Below are 24,338 nucleotides of genomic sequence, written 5' to 3' on the forward strand. Positions count from 1 at the left end.
GTTGAAGGGATTTAGGTAGGTTAAGCAGACTTGAGAGGAGATTTGAAACTTAGCTCTGCTCTCATGGCTGCTACTCTTTCCTTTAGGTCATCCCTGTTGCCACGCATCTGCTGAACAATGGTAGTGGAGTAGGAGTTCTGCAGTGTCTGGAGCACATGATTGGGGCAGTGCGAAGCAAAGTGCTAGAGGTGAGAACGTCCCTATTTCAGTTCACTGTGGCACACCCAACATTCTGCACCAATCTGTGGCCTCCAGTCTTACTGTCTTCTTTTCCCACAAAGATTCACAGCCATTTCCCGCACAAACCCATTATCTTGATTGGCTGGAATACAGGAGCCTTGGTGGCCTGTCACGTAAGTAATCCCCATCTTATTTGGAGGTTGTCCTGAGATAGACTGCTGCTGCTACTACTGCTGCTGCCCAGCGCGATGATAGTGACTGTTGAGCGCTTTGCAGTGTTCCAGAGCACTGTGCTAGATGCTTTGCCTACAAACCTTACTTTTTAACTTTATTGTGAAAAAAGCAGAAGTTCAAAGGGAGGATACACTAGTATAATAAACCCCTTGGGCCCCTCACCCAGCTTTGCCAGTGATCAGCTCATGGCCAAGCTTTTTTCATCTTACCTCTGCCTACTTTCAGTCTCCTCCAATTATTTTGAAGAAAATCTCAAATATCATATCACTGTGTTTATATATATATATATTTCAGCATGTATCGCTGAAAAATTTTTTTTCTTTCTCCCCCTAGACATAAGTACCATTCTCCCACCTAAACAAAACAAAACAAAACAATAATTGTGGCCAGCAAAAATTTTAATAGCTCTGTAATTTGATGTTGTGTTCCTGTTCTTTCCCTTTCCAAGTCATCAGAGAACCTTTTCTTATTTTACATACACTTGCATGTATATTAGTTTGTATAAGTGCCTCCGACCTGTCCAAAGCCCCAATTCTCAAGTGGATCAAGTAAGCAAAGTCTGTGCTGCTTCATGTAGTGTAGGTGACATCTAGGGGCGTGAGAGGAAGAAGGCTATCTCCCGGTACTCCCTGGTCCCAAGGATGGCAGTACCCTGTCAGCGACTGCTCTAAGAAATTTGGGGTGTCTGGGAGCTATCAAGTTCAAAAGGGAGAGATTTTCTTCACTTAAGGGAAAAGAGCAACATTTATGTTCTCCTGATTGCATTTGTTATTAGTGGAGGGAAAAGGGAGGATTCTAGCCTCACAAATTGCCAGGATGCAAGTATTAAACTTCCCATCCTATGGTTCAGCCCTCTTCTGGGGTCCGCTGAGGGCCCCAATTCTCTAGGTGGTGGCTTCTGGTAGAACAGCACATCTTGTGTTCTTTGCTCTTACTGCTGCAACTATGGCTGATGCACCTAGGGATTATGTCCTAGCCTAGTTATGTACACCTAGGGGTTATGTCATGACAGTGGGGGAGGAGGTGGGACTGGCTGGTGGGTCTGGACCACCCCAGGATTCTGGGTAGGATGTAGCTGCAGTGAAGTCATTTGACCTTGAGACAAACAGTGCCATTATTTCCAGGTGTCGGTGATGGAATATGTCACTGCAGTTGTCTGCCTTGGGTTTCCTCTGCTTACCGTGGATGGCCCCAGAGGGGTAAGCGCAGGGTGTGGCTGATTTCTGGGTCACTGGCAGGTGAGCGTACGGGAGTGCATGCCTCGCCCAAGCTGCTCTTCAGTGACTGCAGTTGCCCAGCTGACTCTCTTGAGCATACTTGCCAGGGCAGTACTCAGTGAATATGCACTGGCTGACTGTAAACCTGGATCTGTTTTAGGATGTGGATGATCCCCTCTTGGATATGAAGACTCCAGTCCTCTTTGTCATTGGTCAGAATTCCCTGCAGTGTCACCCTGAAGCCATGGAAGACTTCCGGGAGAAGATTCGGGCTGAGAACAGCTTGGTGGTGGTTGGGGGAGCTGATGATAATCTCAGGTGGGTAGGTTCCCCCAGAGCTGCAAGAGTGCCATGTTGGAGAGATGCTTATCAGGCGGTGATGTAATTATAGCTAACCTGGTTCAGTGAAAAGAGGGCATTAAAAAACTTAAAAAAATTTTTTTAAACTAATTCAGATTTCTAAAAAGTTGCAAAATTAGTACCAAGAAATTCCCTATACTGTTCACCCAGATTTCCCAAATGTTAACATCTTATATAACCAAAGTGTAATTATCGAAGTCAGGAAATTAACATGGATATGATACTATTATCTAATCTACAGACTCACATTTCATCAGTTATCTCACTAACGTTCTTTTCTGGTCCAGGCTCAAATCCAGATCACACATTGCTGTTGGTTGCCTGTCTCCTCAGTCTCCTTTCATTTGGTACTGTTCCTTAGTCTGTCTTTGTCTTTCATGACCTCGACACTTTTTTAAAAAAATTTCATTTATTTATTTGTTTTTGGCTGTGCTGGGTCTTCTTTTCTGTGCGTGGGCTTTCTCTAGTTGCGGCGAGCGGGGGCCACTCTTCATCGCGGTGCGCGGGCCTCTCACTGCCACGGGCCTCTCACTGCCGCGTGCCTCTCTTGTTGCGGAGCACAAGCTCCAGACGCGCAGGCTCAGTAGTTGTGGCTCACGGGCCCAGCCGCTCCACAGCATGTGGGATCTTTCCGGACCGGGGCACAAACCCGTGTCCCCTGCATTGACAGGCAGACTCTCAACCACTGCACCACCAGGGAAGCCCAACCTCGACACTTTTGAAGACTTCTATTTTGTAGACGGTCCCTCAATTTAGGTTTTTGACATTATCTTATGATTAGGTTGAGGGTGCACATTTTTGGCAGGAATGCTATGGAGCTGATGTGCCCTCGGTGCACCCCTCAGGGGCTACATGGTGTTGATGTGTCTTATTACTGGTGATGTTAACTTTGATCAAGGAAGCATCTGCCAGGTTTCTCTATTGTAAAGTTCCTATTTTTCTCTTTGTAGTTAGCAGTCATCTTGTGGGGAGAAAATACTTTTAAGATGTTGTAATTATAATCTTGGCCATTGTGCTTTCACTTGGGTAGGCATTTCTTCACGTTTTGTTCCTTACTGAGGATGAATGTGATCATAGATTTTATTTGTGTTAAGCATCCTTTTATATATTTTGGAGTATAAACAGCCAAAGTTTGGAGAGGATTTTAAATTTATTTATTTTTTAATTTATTTTATTTTTGTCTGCGTTGGGTCTTTGTTGCTGCACGCGGGTTTTCTCTAGTTGTGGCGAGCAGAGGCTACTCTTCGTTGAGGTGCGCGGGCTTCTCATTCTGGTGGCTTCTCTGGTTGCAGAGCACGGGCTCTAGGCACGCGGGCTCAGTAGTTGTGGCTCGCGGGCTCTAGAATGCAGGCTCAGTAGTTGTGGCGCACGGGCTTAGTTGTTCCGCAGCATGTGAAATCTTCCCGGACCAGGGCTCAAACCCGTGTCCCCTGCATTGGCAGGTGGATTCTTAACCACTGTGCCACCAGGGAAGCCCTGGAGAGGATTTAGGAGGGCATCTTTAGTCATCGAGATGGCCATTCTTCTCTTACAAGGCTGGTTGCCTGTAGGGCCTTTAGTTATGTTTTTATGAAATGTACTGAAAAAGAGGTTGTATCCTTTACTGGTCTCCTTTTTTATATGCTCAGTCTTAGATATTAACTTCATTTGTATGCTTTAACTGGAGAGCTTAAAGCGAGTACCTATTCCCACCTCTCTTGTCAGTTTCTTACCCAGAGATGCTTTGGCGAAGTCCTCCTGGCCTTTGTCATTTGACAGCTTCTTGTGGACCTAGAATCTAACCCTTTGATGCTCAAGGCAATGTTTGCTTGTAAATACATTATCTTTCTTGCTAATTCAGACATTCTTATCTATAGGAGAATAGACTGTGTGTTGAGTCGTGGTGAGGGAGCGGGAGAAATGGAAATAACCCTTAGTGAGAGTTACGTTGTGAGGCTGCTTATGAGACATATTTGCATGGTGCCAAGAGCATTGGACTGAGAACTGGGAGACCCAATTTAGTCTTGGCTCCCTTGCTAAGAAGCTTGGATAAAATACTTAACTTCTGGGACTCTGTCCTCATCCATAAAATGAGCATTGTTACACAAGGTCAGAGACCTACAACCAGTAAATTGGGGTCTCAGAATTTGGAGGCTCAGAATGTAGTTCTTCATCCTGTCACTTGGTGCCCTGTTTCTCTCTCTGCTGAGACCACCAGTCAGAAGCCAGGGTGTTTAAGGCTGGCTTTCAAAGAGGAGAATGCAGCAGCTGTGGTCAGTTTCTGTCATCCCTTTAGAACTAACCTGTGGCCACCTTGCCTTCCCTCCTGCTAATTTCATTTCAGTAGCACCCAGTAATCTTTTCAATAGCACCCAGTAGTCTCAGGGTTTGGGTCTGTGTTGGGGTGCCTCGAGATGAGGTCTTAGCAATCAGATAGAGTATACCTGTGAAGCCATAGGTATAGGACTTCTGAAGTATACCATCCCGGGTACTTTCCATGTACTCTTTGTTTCTTTATAAATGTTGTTTTGTGTCATCCCTGTTAACTCCATGAGTGAGGTGTTATGGTTCCCCATTTTGCAGATGTGGAAACTGAGGTTCAGAGAGGCTGCAGACCTGCCTGAGGGCTAACATAGTCTTCCTTCATGGGTCTAGAGAATAACCAACACAGAAGAGAAATGGTGCTGTGGAATGTTTGGAAAGTAAACATTTCCTCTTTTTTGTCTCTTAGAATAAGCAAAGCAAAGAAGAAATCGGAAGGGTTGACTCAGAGCATGGTGGACAGATGCATTCAGGTACACAGTAGCTTCATGTGGTTTTCTCAGCTAGGCTTGCCTTTCTGTAACCTTTTAGTCTCGGTCTTGTTGGCAGCAGCCTGTTGACTAAGGAGGATGGGTATCCACTGTGGCCTCTGTTGGGCCTAAATCATCAGCAAAGGAAAGGGGGAAAGAGACAGGGGGAAAGGAGAGTAATGATCTAAGACATGAGCGAGCATTAGGGGAGGAAGGGTTCATTGGGGGAGTGGTGAATCATGACCACCCTGGAGCACTGCCTCACAGGTGCAGGGCGCAGGCTTCTGCTGGTCCTTGGCTGAGGCTGGGGTTTGAGCCAGGCTTTGTGTGGTAGGAGGGACCGGCACACTGACATCAAAGCTGAGGTGAATCGATTTTAGTCGGGACTGTCGGGGTGGTTCCTATTCTCCAGACAAGGACTCAGAGGCCTCGGCCCCTCTTTACACTAGGATGAGATTGTGGACTTCCTGACTGGAGTGCTCACTCGCGCGGAGGGGCACGTGGGCTCGGAGCCTCGGGATCAAGATGCTGAGAAGAAGAAGAAGCCCCGGGACGTGGCCCGCAGAGACCTGGCCTTTGAGGTCTCTGAGCGGGGCAGTCGACCTGCGTCACCAGCTGCCAAGCTACCTGCCTCACCCTCAGGCTCGGAGGTAACGCGGAAAGGGAGGGAGTGCTTTTGCTGGGAAATGGGGACTGAAGAGTTGGTTCCTTCGCTGCCTGGGGATGCCTGTTGGCCTTGGTGGGCCTGTGAGTTCCTACGAGGGGAATTCCTGACCAGGGAATTCCAGGGGGACTTGACGATTGACAGTCAATCTGGACGACATTGGCTTGGACCTTGTCCTTCTTAATCTACTCAGGATCTCTCCAGTGTGTCCAGCAGCCCCACCTCCAGTCCCAAGACCAAGGTGACCACAGTGGCCTCTGCCCAGAAGTCCAGTCAGATCGGAAGCACTCAGCTGCTGAAGAGACACGTGCAGCGGACAGAGGCTGTGCTGACCCACAAACAGGCTCAAGGTATAGCTGCCTGGCCCGGTGGCCTCTCTTGAGTTCTGTCTTCTGCAGTTGACGCCATGTGGCAGTTGGAAAGTATTGGCATCTGCGGCTTTTTCCCGACATTTCTGTCCAGGCAAAATTAGGTTGAAATAAATACTGAGGGCTGTTTTCAAGGGTAAAATGTCACAAAAGGTGACATTAGTGTGACTGTACAGCTCCACTAATTACAGCTTCGGCTTGGTGTTAGGCTTTATGAGCTGACTACACGTATATCGGCCTCAAATTGTTTACCAACTCCGGGCCCTGCCCAGCCTCTCCTGCAGTCAGGGAGCTCTTCGGGTCCCGCAGACAAGGGGATTAGCCATGCTCATCAGATTCTAGGGCAACTGCACTGGTGTCGTGCCCGCCCTTTGTTTTGCCCTTGAAGAGTTAAGATTCCACACTGGGACTTCCAGTGAAGTTTTTCAGGAGTCTCTGCAGATAGGTTTTCGATTAGGCTGGGAAACATTTGTTTGGTTGAAATTAGAGTTTGGAGAACAGTCAGCACAATGTAAGAAGCTGTGGAAAAGGCGTGTTCAGTGGGTGGGGAGGGGAGCAGCAGTGGCTCTACCCCTGGCCCACTTTGATCTAGTTGGGCAGCCCTGAGGCGAGGTCTCTTGGGCATTGGTGTTTGGTGATGTATCCAGGAGCGTGTATCATCTGAGGGTCTCAGGTGCCTGGGCAGAGGCAGCAGCCAGAGCTGGCTGTCAAGTAGAGAGACGTGCAGGAGACGGGAGGCTCCTCTGCTCTCTTCCCCTGTGTTTCTTTTAGTGGAGCCAAAGGATCAGGACTTAGACCCAGGCCTCTTACGAGGTTGCCCGTATAGTGGTGCTAACAGGGAGCAGAAGTGTGAGTGGGTCGGTGAAGACGAAAAGGTGGCCAGGCCCCTAAGGTCCACGCATGACCTGCATCCTCTTCAGTGGTGGCCAGAGCCAGGTTCCAAGTGGGCGTTGTCTTCTTGGGCTTTTAATGAAGAGAGAGCCAGCAGTTTGCCAATAATTAGTGGAGACTGTAAGGAGTTCTGGAAGGCTGACTGGTGCACCAGGTTCGAAATGGGACCCAGAGCATCACGGAGGAGAGCCGCAGCACAGCAGCCTGGTTTCGGCAGAGCTCGTAGGTGGAACAGTGAGACCAGCTCGTGGTTATGGGCCCTCACTGCGTGCCTCGCCCTCTTCTTGGCACTTGGCTTGCTGTTGCTCGTGGAATGTGGGCAGCGGCCCCATGAGGCAGGTGCGTTTATTACCTTCCGTTTATGGATGATTCCATGGTGCTGCTAAATGGCAGAGTCAGGTTTCAAACCCTTGCGGTAATTCCAGAAAAAGCCCCTGTTGGCCATTTTCCAGAACATTTTCATTCCTTTTTCTTACTCCTTCTCTTTTTCTCCTTTCTCTGGCTGGCTGTGATTCTGTAATTCTTTCTGATTCATTCCAGCGCAGTTTGCTGCTTTTCTGACACAAAACATGCTGGTGAGGAAAGCTCTTCCTCCCGGCGCCTCCTCCTGTCTCTTTGGTGAGTATTGCTCTTTCCTCACCTTTTCACTCTCTGCTCTCTGCCTCTCTCCGCTTTTCCCTCATTTCTTTCCCATCCCTGCCTCTCATTTGTCTCTGTTTGTCTCTGCATTTTTCTATCTTCTGTTTTTTTTTCTTTGCTGATCCTTTTGCTTATTACTCCATAGTCTTTGCTTTTTCCCCATTCTTTCTGTTTACCTCTCTCGGTGTTTTTCTCCTTTTATCTCTTATTGTGGCTCTTGGCTCTGCTTCTCCTGTGTGTGCCTATAGGCCAGTGCCTGTGAGCCTGAATTTCCCTGTGTTTTTCTCCCTGCCTCTGGTTTCCTGCTTCCATCCTGGCCTCTGCAAGCACTTATCAAGCATAAACCTGTAACTCCTTTCCCTTTTTCCCTCCTTCTTATTCTGATTTTAGTCGATGCAGTCCTTCCTTTCAGCTGGTTGTGGCCTGACTGTGATCTGGAGTAGCTCCCTGTGGCCCCATGGCAGCCCCCCCGCCTCCCATTTCTCGTGTGACTCCTGCCTTTCCGCCCCTGATTGCCTGCGCTAAGAAGAAGGACCGGGGCAGGCTTCTAGGTTTAAAGAGGAGGGGATCCATGAGGAAACCCGAAGGATAACTTAAGAGTCTAGGAGGCTTGGCCATGTGCAGGATGAGTCTGTTTGATGCAGTGGAGGGGGAAGCCCATGTGTGAACAGGTGGCCTTTCTCTGTACTAGTACAAATGACCTGGGGACTAGCTTGTGACATGGGCCACTGTTGCCCTATTACCTCTGGGCAGGACCTGTAAAGTTGTCTTGGCTGAGATAACCTGCCTAGGAGTTACTGAAAGCCAGCCTTAAGTCCTGGTGATGATCCTTCCCATTGTCCCCATTTGGCAAGCAAACCCTCAACCTTGGGCTCTGAGGCAGGGTGGGACTCAGAGCTTTGAGGATATCTCCCTTGTAGGGAGGACTGGATAGCCTGCTCCTCTATTGCTTCTCCAGAAACTGTGTGCTGCCCTCCAGCTGTGTGATGTGGGGAGGGCGTGAGAATTGCCACATTCTTTGAGTCTGGGAAGCCCTGCTGAGGTCCACTGTGGTGAGTCCTCTGTTGTTTGATTGGCCTTTGCCAGGCAGGGTCAGGATGTCTTCTCCTTTCTTTTTGTTTCCACCAACTCAGAGCCCCTTCCTTCCAACTCCAGGGCAGGGTAAGGGAAGGGGATGGAGCCATCTTCTGAGAGGGCCAAGGTGGAGTTGCACCGTAGGTGGGCCCGAGTGAGGCAGGACTGAAGCATTGGCATTCTCCTTGCACGTGTTGGGATGGTTCTTCCTGGTGTTCCCACACAGCCATGCCAGTGCTGGTACTGGCTGTCAGTATCCGTCGGGCTTTTTTGGATTGTGGAGAACTTCACCGCAGCTCCATTTCTTAGTTCCTGTTTCATCAGAACAAACGGAGGAAGCCGAGAAAGAGGATCTCAGGGTCCAGCTGAAGCGGCACCATCCCTCCAGTCCTCTTCCTGGCAGTAAGACCTCCAAGCGACCGAAGATCAAGGTGTCCCTTATCTCCCAAGGGGACACAGCTGGAGGGCCTTGTACTCCTTCCCAAGGAGGAGCTCCAGAAGGTGAGTTTCTCCTGGCCTCTTTAAATAAACACTGACAGAACTGTCCCAGGCACACAGTATTGCCCTCTTGGTGGCTACTTGCTGGGCGGCTCAGCCTCACCTTCAGCACAACAGGCGCCTGGAGAAGACAGCAGAGGTTGCACGTGGGGGGAAAGAGGGTAGCAACCTCATCTGAACTAGGGTCAGGGAGGCCGAGCGAGGATCCAAGGAAGCTGTGGGGTCATTCAAAGCATCATACATTTTGTTCTTCTTTGGTTTCAATTAAAGATAATAAAATATTCCAGAAGGTTTAGAAAGTAGAAGGAAAAAATAATCCCAACTCTTCCTATTCTAATGTAGTTATCCTTCATTTTTCATCTTCCAGTCTTTTCCATAATATCTTGGATTTAGCCTGGCCTCTGGAACCCTGAAATGTCAGGACCAAACAGGACTGACCAGTGGCTTGGGGTTTTCTGTTTTGCAGCCGCAGGAGGGAAGCCCATCACCATGACACTGGGGCAAGCTTCCACAGGGGCCAAGGAGCTCACAGGGCTTCTCACCACAACCAAGTGAGTCTGTCTCCCGGTCTGTCTGTTCCCTTCTTTCTCTTCACCTTTTCGCTGGTCCACTGAGTGCTTACTTAAAATTTACGAAGAGTTCTGTAGCTCTTGCTTCAAGGCCTGAAGTCTCTCCTTGAGGCCTGACTTCTTTAGAAAGACTAGAGGCTGGATCCAGAAAGTGGGATGAAGAAACCGAAGTTTTGGCCTTGTGTCCATTGCTGAAAGCCTTGCTGGGCCCCATTCTGGACCTTCCCTGTGTTGGCAGGGACCTTTAGATAATGGAGCTCTTACTTTTGTCTCCAGGTCAAGTGCTGCTGAAGGGGGAGCCTCAGCCAGCCCAGCGTCCTCAGTGGTCTCTAGCAGCACTGCTCCCAGTGCCTTGCACACACTCCAGAGCCGCCTGGTGGCCACCTCTCCTGGCAGCTCCCTCCCAGGTATCTGGTAGCTCAATGTTCCCTGCCTCCCAGCGAAGTCTGTTTGGGCTGCTGCTGGAGGGTGGTCCTGGGAAAGCCTTGTGGAGCTAGATCTGGAGGAGGATGCTCTGGGTCTCAGGCTTGTTGTAGAGGCTTGGCATGGAGCTGGCATTAACTTTGAGGTAGGGGAGTTTGGGGCCTTAATATCTGCAGTGAGTAAATGTCCCAACCTGCAGGTAATGCCTCCTGTACTACAAGGAGAAATAGCTGGTGGGAAATGTAGGTACTGGTTTCATTTTGGTGTTTTTAAACACATCTGGTTGAATAAAACTGGAAATTTAGCAAAATGAGACATTTTTCTGCCTATGCGTGTCTCCTCACTTTCTCCGCCCTCACCCTACACTGAAAGGCTAGTTGCCTGAGCCCAGCAGGGCCAAGGCACTGCAGATGCCCTGATCCTTCAAGAGGACCTTCCTCTTTGCTTTGAGGCCACTGGACTGTGTGTAAAGTGAAGTGTAAGTCAGGTGTTCGGGATTCTTTGGGCTTAAAACGTCCTTCCTCTTCCCTGGGAAGGTGGGATAGATTTCTGAAAAGTGGGATTCATGTTCTCCTTGGTTTTCCTAAAACTGTCCAAAATTTAGGACAGGTGGTTTGGAGCAGGTTGGGGTGTGCAGAATGAATCCAAGGCAGTGTGTCAGGAACGGTACCTTTCCTCATGTGGGCGTCCAGCGTGCGTGTTTGGGGAGCCCTTCTGGCATCTTTCTGAGAGCACTGGGAATGTCCGAGGGAAAGAGCGTTGGTGTTTTAGTTGATTATTGAGGGTGGACAGGCACAGGTGCTTGTGGAAAAGTGACTGAGCCTGTGCTGATGTCTGCTGTATCCTCTCCTAGGGGCCGCATCAGCCAGCAGCCTCCTCCAAGGCCTCAGCTTCAGCTTGCAGGATATCAGCAGCAAGACCTCTGGCCTCCCAGCAAACCCCTCTCCCGGGCCAGCCCCACAGGTGCACATCTGCCTTCCACTGGGCTGGGCAGGTGTGGGAGGAGGCCTCCTCAGCTTAGTTGGTTTTGGCAGGGACGCTGGGTCAAGGACAAGTAGCCTTCTGGCTTCACAGCTGGGAACTACCAAAGGTTAAGGCTCCACCACTTACTAAGTGACCTTGGGCCAGTTTCTTGATCTCTGTATCTTTGTTTTCTTGTTTGTAAAATGAGGGTAATGATAGTACCTCCCACACAGAGCTGTTTTGAGGATTAAAGAAGGTGATGTATGGAAAATACCTGGCAGAGTACCTTGCATGTGGTAGGCACTGAATACATGGTAGCCATTAACAGTATGTGCCCTCCACACTCGACCGTTGCTGTCGGCAACAGCTTCTGATCACCTGGGCTTGTGTGTCCCACAGGCCACCAGTGTGAAGTTGCCCACCCCCATGCAGAGCCTGGGTGCCATCACCACGGGCACCAGCACCATTGTCCGTACCATTCCTGTGGCCACCACTCTCTCCTCCTTGGGTGCCACTCCTGGTGGGAAGCCCACAGCCATCCACCAGCTGCTGACCAATGGGGGCCTCGCCAAGTTGGCAAGCAGCCTCCCTGGCCTGGCTCAGATCTCTAACCAAGCCTCAGGTGAGTCTCTCATGAGAACCGTGGGGACTCCCAGATAAGGGATCTTCCCCCAAGACCTTGCTATCTCTCATGGTCAAGGTATGATGTTGAACCCAACCCCACAGGGTCCTGGCCTTGACCCTCAGGGATTCAGCTGTGTGGGTCCATCCCCCAGAGAGGTTGAGAGAACACAGGCTGTTCCTGTTGCCTTTCAGACTGACTGATAGGGCATAGATGACCCAGCTGGGGAGGAGGAAGCCGAGGCGGGAGGCTGATGGGGGTATGTTACATGGGGAGGAAACTCCAGGAAAGGGAAGTGGAGGCTGCGACAAAAAAGCCTACTCCTCTCTCTGTCTCTCTCTCTCAGGCTTGAAGGTCCCCACCACCATCACTCTGACACTACGTGGCCAGCCCAGCCGAATCACCACACTGAGCCCCATGGGCTCAGGAGCAGCCCAATCAGAAGAGCCCACCTCCCAGGCGCTGCCCTCCAGCTCACAGGTGAGTCTGCCTGGGAAGACCGAGGACACAGCCTCCAATATTGAGAAGCGTGGGGCCGGCTGGCCAATTGAGGAGCTGGACTTGTAGGCAGACCAGATGCACATCCACATTCAGAGTTTGTAGCTTTCTTGTTGTTGGGTTGTTTTTTGTTTTTTGTTGTTTTTTTTGCGGTGCTCGGGCCTCTCACTGTTGTGGCCTCTCCTGTTGCGGAGCACAGGCTCCGGACGCGCAGGCTCAGCGGCCATGGCTCACGGGGCCCAGCCGCTCCGCGGCATGTGGGATCTTCCCGGACCGGGGTACGAACCCGTGTCCCCTGCATCGGCAGGCGGACTCTCAACCACTGCACCACCAGGGAAGCCCTGTTTTTGTTTTTTAATTGAAGTATAGTTGATTTACAGTGTTGTGTTAGTTTCAGGTGTACAGCACAGTTATTCAGTTATATATATTCTTTTTTGGATTCTTTTGCTTCGTAGGTTGTTATAAAATATTGTGTGTAGTTCCCTGTGCTATACAGTAGGTCCTTGTTGGTTGCAGTTTATAGCTTTGTGACTGAGCAAGTCATGGACCTCTGTGAGTCTCCTTTTCTGTAACGCTTCCTGGATTCTTGTGAGGATTAAATATGTAGATATGTTCAGTGCCTATTTCATGTTTCTGTTTTCTTCCCCTCTCCATCGTTTTCTCCTCTCATTCTTGGTTTCATCATTCAGAGTTTGGGTAGAGGCTAATTGGCTAATACTCCTTCTTTGATCAACAACTTTCCAGCATTGTGCCATTCCAGGTCTTTGCATTCATTGCTGTCTTTTCAGGGCACAGTTAGGTTTTTAGAGCTCTTACCCGGGAATTAAGTCACCATCGATTTCTCTTAGCTGATGTAATTTCCATTATGACCTTTTCAAGTAAACTGTTTCTAATCTTAAATGGTGATCTGAGAGCCACCCAAAGATCAGAGGTTAAAGAAAAAAATAGTTTGAGTCCAGTAGTGCACGTCCTTTCCTTCAGTGTCCACTTTTCAGCTGAGGCCTCCTGCACGGGGCCTGCTGCTGTGCAGGCTGCCCTGACTGAGGGCTTGGCTCTGTCCCCTCACTCCCACCACACCAGCCCTGCCCGGGAGCTGGGCACCTGTCCCTTCCCAACTGTTTCAGGAGCTCTTCTGCCTCCTCTGTAGGGGAAGATACTGCACAGAGGTTGTTCCCTGGCAATCATGGGGATCATAGCTACCCTCCCTGCCTTTATGCAGAGAGGCAGAGTTGTTTTTATTTACTTTATCCCCTATTTTTTTAATTACAAAAGCAATCACTTATTTTAAATAACACAAACATTACAGAAATAATATAACTTAGAAAATGAAAATTTCCCATGATGCCACTCCCAGAGGTGACATCCCCTTGTTGGGAGCTTGATGTGCATTCTTCTAGATTCTTCTTTCTGTACAAAGTACTTTTTTATTTTATTTTTTTTTGAAAAAAATTGGATCACAGAGTATGGCTGTTTGGTAACTAGCCTTTTTTTACAAACGTTGCGACATGTTTCCCTGTTCATTACATAGAGACCTATCTATTGCTTGTCAGTAGCTGCCTCGTATTTCACTGGGTGGATGTACAAAAACGTATTTCATCAGCTCCCGTTAGAGGGTTGGGTTATATTTTCGTTTTTGATATTGTGAATAATGGTACAGTGAATACCCTTGTTCATGATTTTTGTGTACTTCTGGGAGATTTCTACAGGTTAGAGACCAGAAAGTGGAGGGTCTGTGCATCTAACATCTGGCTAGCTGCTGACTAATTGCCCTTCAAAAGGTTTGCTCATTTGTAATTCAAGCCACAGTGATGAGAGTATCTGTTTTCCTATGCCTTTGTCAGTTGTGGAAGTCAGTATTTTTATTAATTTGATAGGTGAAAAATGAAATTGTTTTAACGTGTATTTTCTTGATTACTTATGAGGTTGTGTGTCTTCTTTTATGAATTGCTTGACATATCCTGTATCTACTTAATTAATAGCAGTTTTATATATGCAGGTGTTAATCCTTTATTTATTATACAAATTGCATATATTTTATTCCAGTTAATTGCTTATATTTTTTTTCTCTCTGTTGAAGTATTAAGTGCTTGTCTTTTAAGTTTTGTTTCTAGATCTTTTATCAAACAGGCATTAAAAATTTTTATGTAGTAAAATCTTCACATTCTTCCCTTATGGCTCCAAAGTTTTGGGTCTTAAGAAAGCTCTTCCCATTGTAAGAGTATAATCTTACTGTGTTTTTAAAAATTTTTATTTTTAAAACTGGTAAAATTTACTTACGTACAATTTACCATTTTACCCTTTTCTAGGCTTACGGTTCAGTGGCATTAAATGTATTCACATTGTTGTGCAACCATCACCACCATGCACCTCCAGAACTTTCCCATCATCCCATACTGAGACTCTGTTTTTATGTTTTCTTATATTGCTTTTGTTCATCTGCTTACCTTTAGTTGTTCAGTCCACCTTGAATTTATTTTTTTATGCTGAGTGAGGTAAGGATCTAACTTTATTGATGAGCCCATTCATCCTTCCTCTATTCATTTGAAATCAGCTGCTCTCACATTCTAGATTACTGTACACACAGGGCCTGTTCTGTACCCTTGACCTGTCTGTTTCTACACAAGCTTATTATTGTTTGATAATGCAGGTTATCAAGTTAAGGAAGTATATCAATTATGTTTCTAGTTTACTAAGATAATCTTTATTCTCTTCCTTTCTCTTGATAATGGGTTTTAAAGTTTGTTCATTGCCCTTTTGGAATCAAATGAGCTGAATGAGTATAAACATTTCCTTTTAATCAGTTAAAATGATGAATTACTTTCAAAGATTTCCTAATATCGAACTGTCTAAATTCCAGATTCAGTACTTGTTCAGTATGTCCTATTCTGTTTGTTTTGCACATACCTAAATTTATTGTGCATGTATAGGAAAGAAAACCCCATCAAAGGAGAACAAAACAAAAAAAGAAAGAAGCTAAGTGCTTCAGAGGAAAAAGCATGTCTGGTCTTCATTTGCTTTTATTTTACTTAGGATTTTGACCTCTATGTTTATTAGTAAGATTAGCCTATAGTCCTCTTCCTCTCCACCCTTGCTTTTTTGTGTGTATCCTTTCCTTGTCCAGTTGTAGAAAAGAGATAATTCTATCCTTATAGAATGAAATGGGAAATATTTTTTTTCTCATATTCCAAAACATTTATATAGCACAGAAATTAACAGTTTCTTGATGGTTTGACGGAAATGACCTATAAAGCCATTTGTGCCTATTTTCAGGCAGTCTTATCCTTTGCTGGTGCCACATTTGAGGCACAGCTAGAACACAGATCCCCATCATGAGTTTCTTCCTCCTCTCTTAGGTGGTCCTCTTCAGCTTGCTCTGGCCCGGGGGAGCTAGTTAGAGTTGAGAAGAGTAGAGGTCATTGAGAATCCTTTTCTATGGCTTAAATTGAAGTACGGAATAAAGATCAAAATCTGACTTCTACCTGATGGTATTAACTTGAGAGCTCAGTTTTTATCTCAGTAAAATGGGTGTATAAAATTAGTAGGAGGGTTCTAGTGGTGATAATTTTCTTTTAGACAAAGGAGGTGTTACTAGATTAAGACTTGCTGACTCAAAAGCGTCTAACAGTTACCTCAGTGTTCAGACTGCCAGACAGTGTGATATCAGGGAAAGCACAGGCCCTCTGTCTTCAGCTAGCTGTGTGATCCTGGGCAAATCACCTGACTTCTCTGGGCATTTTCTCATCTAGTCTAATGAGGAGGTTGGCATAAGTCAGTGATTGATGTGGTGGTGAGATAGTAGGGGCTGTCTCAGAATGTCCTCAGGTGCTGAGAATATGCATTTTTAAAGGTTGAGAAACAAACCACCCATTTTTGATGTTTATAAGACACCTGGAAATTTGAACACTGACTGGATAATTGTTGATATTAAGGAATTGTTAACCTTTTTAATGTGTGATAATGGTTGTAAGTTTGAAAAATACCCTTTTTTAAATTTTGGGGTTATATACTGTAATATTTATGGAGAAAATGAATTTAAAATGAAAAAAGGTTGTAAACACTGGCTAGACTTCTCTAAGGTCTTTGCAAGCACTTAATTATGTGTTTTGTCTCTGGCGGTGATGAATATTTACCATGTGTTTCCTTTATGGAACTGGACCATTATGAACACCCTACAGCTGAGAAGCTGCAGGAGGAAGGGGAGAGACAGAGACTGTGTTGTGCCCTGCAGCGGGGTCCTGGGAATGGAATCCTTGACTATGATCACAAGGTTTTTCTCCTCTCTGGCCAGGCTGGCAGGCAGCCTCTAGCTGCTCCTGCAGCAGCCCCGGGCGAGCGGGCTCACTCTGGAGACCTCCTGGTCAGGATGGAGTGCTCATCTGTGCACAGCCCACCTTTGGGCAGGGTGAGCAGATGGGAGGCGGATCCTTTCCAGTTTTGATTGTCAAACCCTTCTTCATTCCTCCTCTCCTGTGTCTTCCATCTCCCCCACTTTATTGTATCCTCAGAGACCTCTTAGGAGTTTTCCAAAGGTGAATTCTAGAGAGGTGGGGAAAACCTTTGTGAAGAAAGGCCAACTCTCTCTACCTTGCTTCTTTCTTCCTAAGCTGCAGGGCTCAACAATTCATGGCATCTTCCACAACACTTAAAAAATGGACAAGACCTGAAACAATGATATTGTCAGTACAGTCATGGAAAACTTTGCTTCAGCTCTATCACCCTTAATGATTCACCTATTTCCTTTTTCCTGCATTCTTTTCTTGTTCTTACACGTAATAATAAGAGCTAATGTTTGTGGTTGAACACAGACTGTAGGTGCTTTATGCAGTTTGTCTCATTTAATCTCACAACAACCCTGGGGAGGAGGTGCTGTCTTCTTTGTCTCACAGAGGGGGGAAAGGAGGCTCAGAGAATGTAAGTCACTTGCCCTAAAAAGTAGTAGAGGTGGGTTTCTACCTCCAGAGTCCATGTTCTATTCATCACTTGGCTGCTAGAACACATATCCTTGTGCATCCAGCTTTTTCCCTGTTGAGCATCATTTCTTCGGAATAAATTTTCAGGAGTGGGATATTGGGTCAGAGGGTCTGTATGTGTTAACCTGGCAAACTTTTGACCCTTGTTCCCTACCTCTCCTGCCACAGCGCCTGCCTCCAGCGCCCTGAAGATGCCATGCGATATGTCCTCCTTTACCAGGTTGGTGACGGCTGCTGCACGGTGAGGCCTGGCACGTGTGCTGTCCTGCTGAGCTGTACACTTGTCTGAAGACCTCTTTAAGACAGTCATTTTTGCCTCTCTGCCAACTGTCTTCAGGACTGGGCCTCTGGGTCTTACGTAACCATTAGACAAGGTGATATGGCGCCAGCAGGGGGGGGCCTTGTCCTTTAGCATCTGCAGGTCTGGTTCCCAGAATCTCCAGGTCCTCAGCAGATCTGGCCGTGTATGGATTGGAGGCACTTCTTCCCCAGCATTAGCTGTAACTTGACCCAAGTAGCAGTGTGGGACTGCTCACTGCATTTTAATAAAGGAGCTCCCCTTCGAAGTCTGTACTGCCCCGTGCCAAGTTGGGAGGAGACGTCCGTGTGGTCTGGGACTGAGAGCCCTGTGCTGAGGACCGGGATCATTCTGGCCCACTGGCCGGTGGTTCAGTGCCAGAAGGGCTTGTTTTGCACATCACTGTTGCCTTCACCAAGCAGCCATGGGAGAGTGCTCCCCGTGCAGCTCCCTCCTTACGAGCCACACTGGATACTGAGTACCTGCTGAGACCTGGGAACTCCTCATTTCAAACCCACGATAGGGCACAGAGAACTGGGCTGTCATCTTTCAGTCCCTTTGGTCACCTGTAGATGTTGGGACCAGCAGTCGCCAGGAGGTGAAAGCTGGCTTCTTTCTTTTTTCCATCATGCTTTGGGCAGTTCTTGTATCCAGAAAGCCTGCAGGTCCAGAAAGGCTGAAGAAGAGGAAGGGAACAGCAGATGAAGTGGCTTGAAGGACACGTCAGTGGTGAAAGCGATTTGGGCTTGAGGCTTAGCATCTGGTACCTAAGGAGCCGTTGATTCAACTGGAGATGAGAAGAATTTGCCAAGCCAGAGGAGAGAAACCTCAGCCCCTGAAATTTCTGTCTCCAGTGCTTGGAAGTGGAACAGGGATAACTGCTAAGTTAACATCCTGGCCGTCCCATGAAGCTCAGGCATCAGGATGACGAAGGCCGTGCTTCAGTGTTTCTGTTTCAGCTCTGTGCAACTTTTTGTCCTCTTGCTTAGAAGTGGGAAAATTATTGGTATTGACTCTGCTGTGCAGGGCTCTTGGTACCAGCCTGAGCCCTGGAGGTGGAGGTCCCTGGAGAAGTGATCACAGAAGATGGAGCTCTGAGCACCTCCTTACCTCCTCACAATACTTGTGTGCAAAAAGTATTTTAGATTTGGCTGACAGCCTGTCCTCCAGAGCAGGCTCCTTTCCCTTCCATACTCTAGAATGTTCCAGCCAAGGCGATGAATAAGGCAACCCAGATATAACTCTTCAGTATCTGTACTGAAGGCAGGGAGGGCCCACAGCGTGCCGTGGCTGGACTTGTGGTCCAGGGTCCTGACCCGTATAGTGCATTGTATATCCAAACCAGGCCACCTGCATTCAATCCAGGAGCCTCACCTCCAGTATGAGTGGCAGCCAGGAAGGAGTACACAGTGTGCAGGAGTCTCAGACAAGGCCATTTGGGGTGGTACAGGCAGGGCCAGGGGAGTGTGTATGATAGGAGTGGAGTGGGCAGATTATACACCATACGCTTCCTCCCCGACCTCCTGCAGAGCTGGTCTCAGCAGTGATTCACACAGAATTAGGCTGCGTCCCTGTACTAGCTGGCAGGTAGCTGCTTTCTGAAATTCAGGAGGCGTTTAGTAAGTTGGAGGAAGATACGAAATCTGAAAGAGACATCCAGTGTCAGGGGTTTAATAACTTTACAGGTAAGATAGTAACACACCAATAGGAATTGAGGACGGTGAAACTGAGACTATGTGAAGTTTTAGGAATCATTCAGGACAGAGGTTCCTGAACAACCCATTCATGACTTAAGAGTGCAGTCTAGACAGCACTGGAGCGGCTGCTCCTGAAAGATGCTGGCCCTGTGTGTGCTGGGGCCAAAGGAGAAACTAACGCATCATCCTGCATTTGCGTAAATCCTAGTGTGCTTCCCATGGATGATTTCCTGAGGCTTGTGTGTACACCTTGAAGAATGCCAAAAGGAGAAGGGAAGTTGTAAGAACATTGATTCTTCTGCACCCTGGAGGGACAGGCTAAAGGAGGAAGTGGTTGAAGTCTATACAGTCGTGTTCCCCAATTCCATACTTCTGCAGCCCTTGAAGTGTAAAAGGAAGCTTTCCTCTGCCTATCATGTAGCAAACCTGGAGTCCATAACCTCAGAAGGTGATAACTACTGGCCGAAAGTGTAGAAGGATCAAGAGGGCTTTAGTTGATTTCTCGGATGACAGATACATGTTGATGCTCTATGGAAGATGTCCTTGTTTTGAGAAGAGGTCACTGATGGAGGAAGACCTGTCTGTCCTTGGCTCTACCACTAGAACAGTCTTGGGCTGGATGGGTTATAGAGCTGAGCTGCTGTGACGGTTCTGTTCTTCCATTAGCCAAAACAACTAAAAATAAAAACAAATTTCGATTGCTTCAATGTGTTTTTAGTTGACTTCTTCTGTTTATTCTGGTAACCACTCAATCGAGTGGCACAGAAAATAAAAGTTAAGATATTGTGGTAATTCCAGTGATCATCTTACTGTTGCCTGGAGCCATGAAGTGGGTACTGTAATTCCCTTTAAGGTAATTCACTTGTAAGGTGAGGAAACTGAGGCACAGAGAAGTCACACAGCAGGAAGTGGCAGAAGCAGGACTGAACCCAGGCAACCTGATACCAGTGTCTGTTTGTCTACTGTGCACTGTGCTGGGGTTCTGAGATGGGAGACCAGAAGTGGAGATGAGCACAGGAGGTGAGGAGATGGTGGCTTGGCCTTCATGTGACCCCTTTCAGTTTACCTCCCACCAAGCCTAGAGTGATTATTGCTGCCCTGGTGGGCTCTTGGCTACGCCTGAGTCAGTAGGTGGGGTCCCTCTTGAGAGATTGAAATCCCTATACCTCTACGTCCTCCAATAAATAAATGACTTAGAGATGAATGAATGAATGAACGAATTCCAACCTCCACATTATTTGTAAACTTGTATCCAAGAGGACCTTCCTTCTTATCCTTAAATTCCAGGTCTCTACATTAAGCATTGGAACCCTCTATGGGTGGAAACTGTAGTTCTGATATACTGGTTGGAGAGTCTGGTATGCATGAGCTCTTCTTGTTTCCATCCTTAATAGAGACCTGATCTTTCCCTCACTTTCAACTCTGGTCTCACTGACCTGGGTGGGTCAGATGAAGTGAGAGATGAGGATCAGATTGTTTCAATGATAGCTGTCTTAAACTTCAGCAGTATAGGGACAGGGCCATAGCAAATTACAATGCAGAAGAAATGTTGTTACCTTTTTAATCTTCCCTTTCTACAGTATATGTTTTAGTCAGGGTTGATGGTTGCAAGAAGCAGAAACTATTCACCACCCATATTAGTTCTAAAAGGGAATATTCTCTCAATTGACATTTTCTCATACAGGCAGCCTGAGAGTTTCTGCTTCTTGCCGCATGACGTCAACTGACGTGGAATGGCCAGGGACCAGTTTTGATCCTGTTATCACAGGATTTTTTTCATCCCTTTGCGTTTCTGTCTTTCAATTCAAATTCTGAACACAGTGAACCTGATTGGCTCAGTCCCACTTACAGGTTGGTACTTCTTATCCTCTCTTACCCCAGTCTAATAATAACATCCAGAGGATGAAGTCGTATGGTCCGTATTATTGCCTTTCTAAGAGAGAAGGGATTTAAAACAAACAAACAGACTTGGGCTATTTAGATGTGTGTGTGTGTGTGTGTGTGTGTTTAACTTACAGTGATAGCATAGGGAGGTCCCATGTTCACTTCATCCAGTTTCCCCCAGTACTTAAAGCTCACATAAGTATAGTACAATATCAAAACCAAAAATTAACATCGGTACAGTATGTGTGTCTAGTTCTATGTGTGTTTTTTTTTTTTTTTGCGGTACGCGGGCCTCTCACTGTTGTGGCTTCTCCCGTTGCGGAGCACAGGCTCCGGACGCACAGGCTTAGCGGCCATGGCTCACGGGCCCAGCCGCTCAGCGGCATGTGGGATCTTCCCGGACCGGGGCACGAACCCGTGTCCCCTGCATCAGCAGGTGGACTCTCAACCACTGTGCCACCAGGGAAGCCCTCTATGTCATTTTATCCCAGTAACCATAATCAAGATATAGAACAAATTCCATCCCCACGAAGATATCCCCCTTGCTACTCCTTTATAGTCATATCCATCCCCTTCCCCTCACCCTTCCTAACCTGTAGCAACCACTAATCTCTCATCTCACAGAATTGTATAAATAGAATCCTGCAGTACGTTACCTTTTGAGATTGGGTTTTTTTCTACTCAGCATAATTCCCTTGGTGTCCATCCAAGATGGTGTGTGTTTCAGTAGTTCATTTCTTTTTACTCCTGAATATGAATGTTCCATGGAATGGATGTACCATAGTTTCTGTAACCATTCACCTGTTGAGGGGCATCTTGATTGTTTCCAATTTGGGCCTATTGCAAATGAAGCTGCTATGAGCATTTATAAGCAGGTTTTCGTATGAACATAAGTTTTCATTTCTCTAGAATAAATGCCCAGGAGTGGGGTTACTGGGTCATGTAGTAAGTTTTTATTTTTTAAAGAAACCATCAAACTGTCTTCCTAAGTAGTTGTACCATTTTATATTCCCACCAGTAATGTAGGAGAGATCCAGTTTCCAGCATTTGATACTATCTCTGTTTTTTTGTTTTAGCCATTCTCATAGGTGTGTTGTGATACCTTATTACAGTCTTTAAAAATTTGTTGAGGTTTGTAATACGGTCCATGATCTGGTGCTCTATCTTGGTATATTTTCTGTAGGTGCTTGAAAAGGTATTATGTTGGGTGGGTTTTTATAAATGTTGATAAAATTCTATCAGTTGATGGTTTTATTGAGTTCTTACACTCTTGCTGATTTTCTGTCAAGTTGTTCTGTTGGTTGTTGAGAGAGTGGTGAAATTTCCAACTATATTGTGGAATTGTCTGTGTCCTTTTCCAGTTTTTGCTTCATGTATTTTGCAGTTCTGTTATCTGGTGCATGCCATTTAGGTTTCTTTTTGGTGGATTGACCCTTTTATCATTATGTAATGTCTCTCTGTACCTGGTAAATTTTTTTGCCCTGAAGTTTATCTCACATTCACATGTCACATCTGATGTCAATCTCTTGTTTTTTAATTGGTGTTTTTTTAAGACTTTTTACTTAATGTAATTGTAGATATGTTAGGACTTAAGTCAGCCATTTTTAGTTTTTATTTTCATTTGTTCTGTTTTTTGTTTTTGTGTTTCTTTTTCCTGCCTTCAGGTGATTTACTTGAACTTTTTTTTTTAGAATATTGTTTTGATTTATCTGTAATATTTTTGAATGTACCTCCTTAATTGAATAGCTTTTTCAGTGGTTTCTCTAAATGTTGCATTACATATACACATAAGTTACTGCAATCTACTTGTATCCACATTTTACCAGTTTGAGTGAAGTGTAGAAGCCTATCCTCCCTTTTTGTCCCTTTACCTTCTCCCACTTCTAATACAATTGTATATATGTTGAGAACCATGTTAGACAATGTTCTAAAGTTTTGCTTCAGACATAATTTGCAAAACTCAAAAGAAGGAAAATCTGTTGTATTTACATATTTTTATTCTTTCCATTTCTCTTTCTTCCTTCCTGATGTTCCAAGACTCCTAATTTTACCATTTCCTTTCTGTTTAGAGAACTTCCTTTAGCCGTCCTTTTCAAGAAGTTTAGCTGGCAACAAAAGTTTTTAATTTTCCTTCATCTGGCCATGTCTTATTAGTGAAGGATATTTTCTCTGCATATAAAATTCTGAGTTGGCCATTCTTGTCTTTCAGTCCTTCAGAAATATTAAGCCACTTCCTTGCTTTCTGATGAGAAATCTGCTATCATTCAAATTGTCTTTTCACCTTATAGGTAAGGTGTTGTTTCCCTCTTTGTGCTTTCAGTATTTTTTTTTCTTTAATTCTCAGACTTGACTATGATGTGTCTTGGCATGAATTCCTTTGGGCTTATCTTGTTAGGGTTCAGTCAGCTTCTTGAATCTGTAGGCTTATGCCTTTTTGCCAAATTTGGAGAATTTTTAGCCATTATTTTTCAACCCCACCCTCTTTTTCCACTTCTCTAGACGCCGGTGACATGAATGTTAGATCTTTAACATTCCCACGGGGCCATGAGACGCTTCCATTTTTGCCCCCACTCTATCTTCCCTCTCTTCAGATTGTGTAATTTCTACTGTCTGTCTTTAAGTTCACTAATTCTTTCCCCTGTCCCCTCTATTCTGCTATTGAGCCCTTCAAGTTTTTCACTTAGGTGATTATATTTTTCAGTTCTAAAATTTCTATTTTATTCTTTATATCTTCTATTTCTTTGCTAAGATTTTTTTTTCATTTGTCTCAGGTGTGTTTGCAGTTGCTCACTGAAGCATTTTTATGATCACTGCTTTAAAATTCTTGTTAGACAATTCTAACATCTACGGCATCGCAATGCTTACCATGTGTTCATTGTCTTTTCTCATTTAAGCTGAGATTTTGCTTGTTCTTGGTATGTTATGTGATTTTTATTGAAATCTGATGTCTTGTGTATTATCTGTAAAGCTCTAGATCTTATTTAAATCATCTGTTTTAGCAGGCCTTGTTTGAGACTGCTCTGGTAGGATAAAGAGGGAGCTGCTTTGATACTGCTAAGTGAGATGGAAGTCTCGAATCCCCACTGAGCTTTCATTGACACTGGGGTTGGGGTGGGAGGCGAGCTTCCCTTTACTGCTGTGTGGAGGTGAGAATTTCAGCTCCCCACTTAGCCTCTGCCAATGCTAATCCAGCTGGGGAGGGAGTACCTTGTTACTCTTCCTCACATGGCCTTGGTTTACACCTGCAGGGGTTATATGTCATTACTCCTGGGCAGTGGCGAATGTTCTGACTCTCCAGTAGGCCTTTGCTGATGCCACTCCAGTTGGAAAGGGAGTGTGACTTGTTACCTCGAGGTGGGGTGCTTGTCCAGCCCAACCATATAATCTCCCATAACACAGTAGGGATAGAGGTTGGAGGCCTCACCCCATTCATTGGAACAAAAGTTTTGGTTCTCCACTTGGCCTTCTTTGACACCAACCCCTAAATATCTAGACAGTTGAAGAGACAATCACCTTAT

The 24,338-nt window shown here is 46.1% G+C and overlaps 1 protein-coding gene across 10 annotated transcripts in view; it reads left to right on the forward strand.

Moving 5' to 3' along the window:
- KANSL3 (KAT8 regulatory NSL complex subunit 3) overlaps positions 1–19,639 on the forward strand; it is a 41,797-nt gene extending 22,158 nt beyond the window's left edge. For 6 of the 10 annotated variants that reach the window (XM_067704268.1, XM_067704269.1, XM_067704270.1 and 3 more), the window contains 15 exons: positions 87–188; positions 282–353; positions 1,539–1,613; positions 1,792–1,949; positions 4,702–4,765; positions 5,212–5,412; positions 5,620–5,776; positions 7,226–7,303; positions 8,708–8,899; positions 9,363–9,447; positions 9,742–9,872; positions 10,742–10,851; positions 11,251–11,473; positions 11,820–11,953; positions 17,110–19,639. In XM_067704268.1, the coding sequence (XP_067560369.1) occupies positions 87–188; positions 282–353; positions 1,539–1,613; positions 1,792–1,949; positions 4,702–4,765; positions 5,212–5,412; positions 5,620–5,776; positions 7,226–7,303; positions 8,708–8,899; positions 9,363–9,447; positions 9,742–9,872; positions 10,742–10,851; positions 11,251–11,473; positions 11,820–11,953; positions 17,110–17,130 (1,803 nt within the window). In that variant the 3' untranslated portion in view covers positions 17,131–19,639. Of the gene's footprint in view, positions 1–86; positions 189–281; positions 354–1,538; positions 1,614–1,791; positions 1,950–4,701; positions 4,766–5,211; positions 5,413–5,619; positions 5,777–7,225; positions 7,304–8,707; positions 8,900–9,362; positions 9,448–9,741; positions 9,873–10,741; positions 10,852–11,250; positions 11,474–11,819; positions 11,954–17,109 lie in introns of those variants that run through there. The other 4 variants (XM_067704271.1, XM_067704272.1, XM_067704273.1 and 1 more) reach the window with 4 other exon arrangements.
- Positions 19,640–24,338: the final 4,699 nt, after the last annotated feature.

The sequence above is a fragment of the Pseudorca crassidens genome, chromosome 14 (genome assembly GCF_039906515.1).
Source record: "Pseudorca crassidens isolate mPseCra1 chromosome 14, mPseCra1.hap1, whole genome shotgun sequence".
Classification (NCBI taxonomy): Eukaryota; Metazoa; Chordata; class Mammalia; order Artiodactyla; family Delphinidae; genus Pseudorca; species Pseudorca crassidens.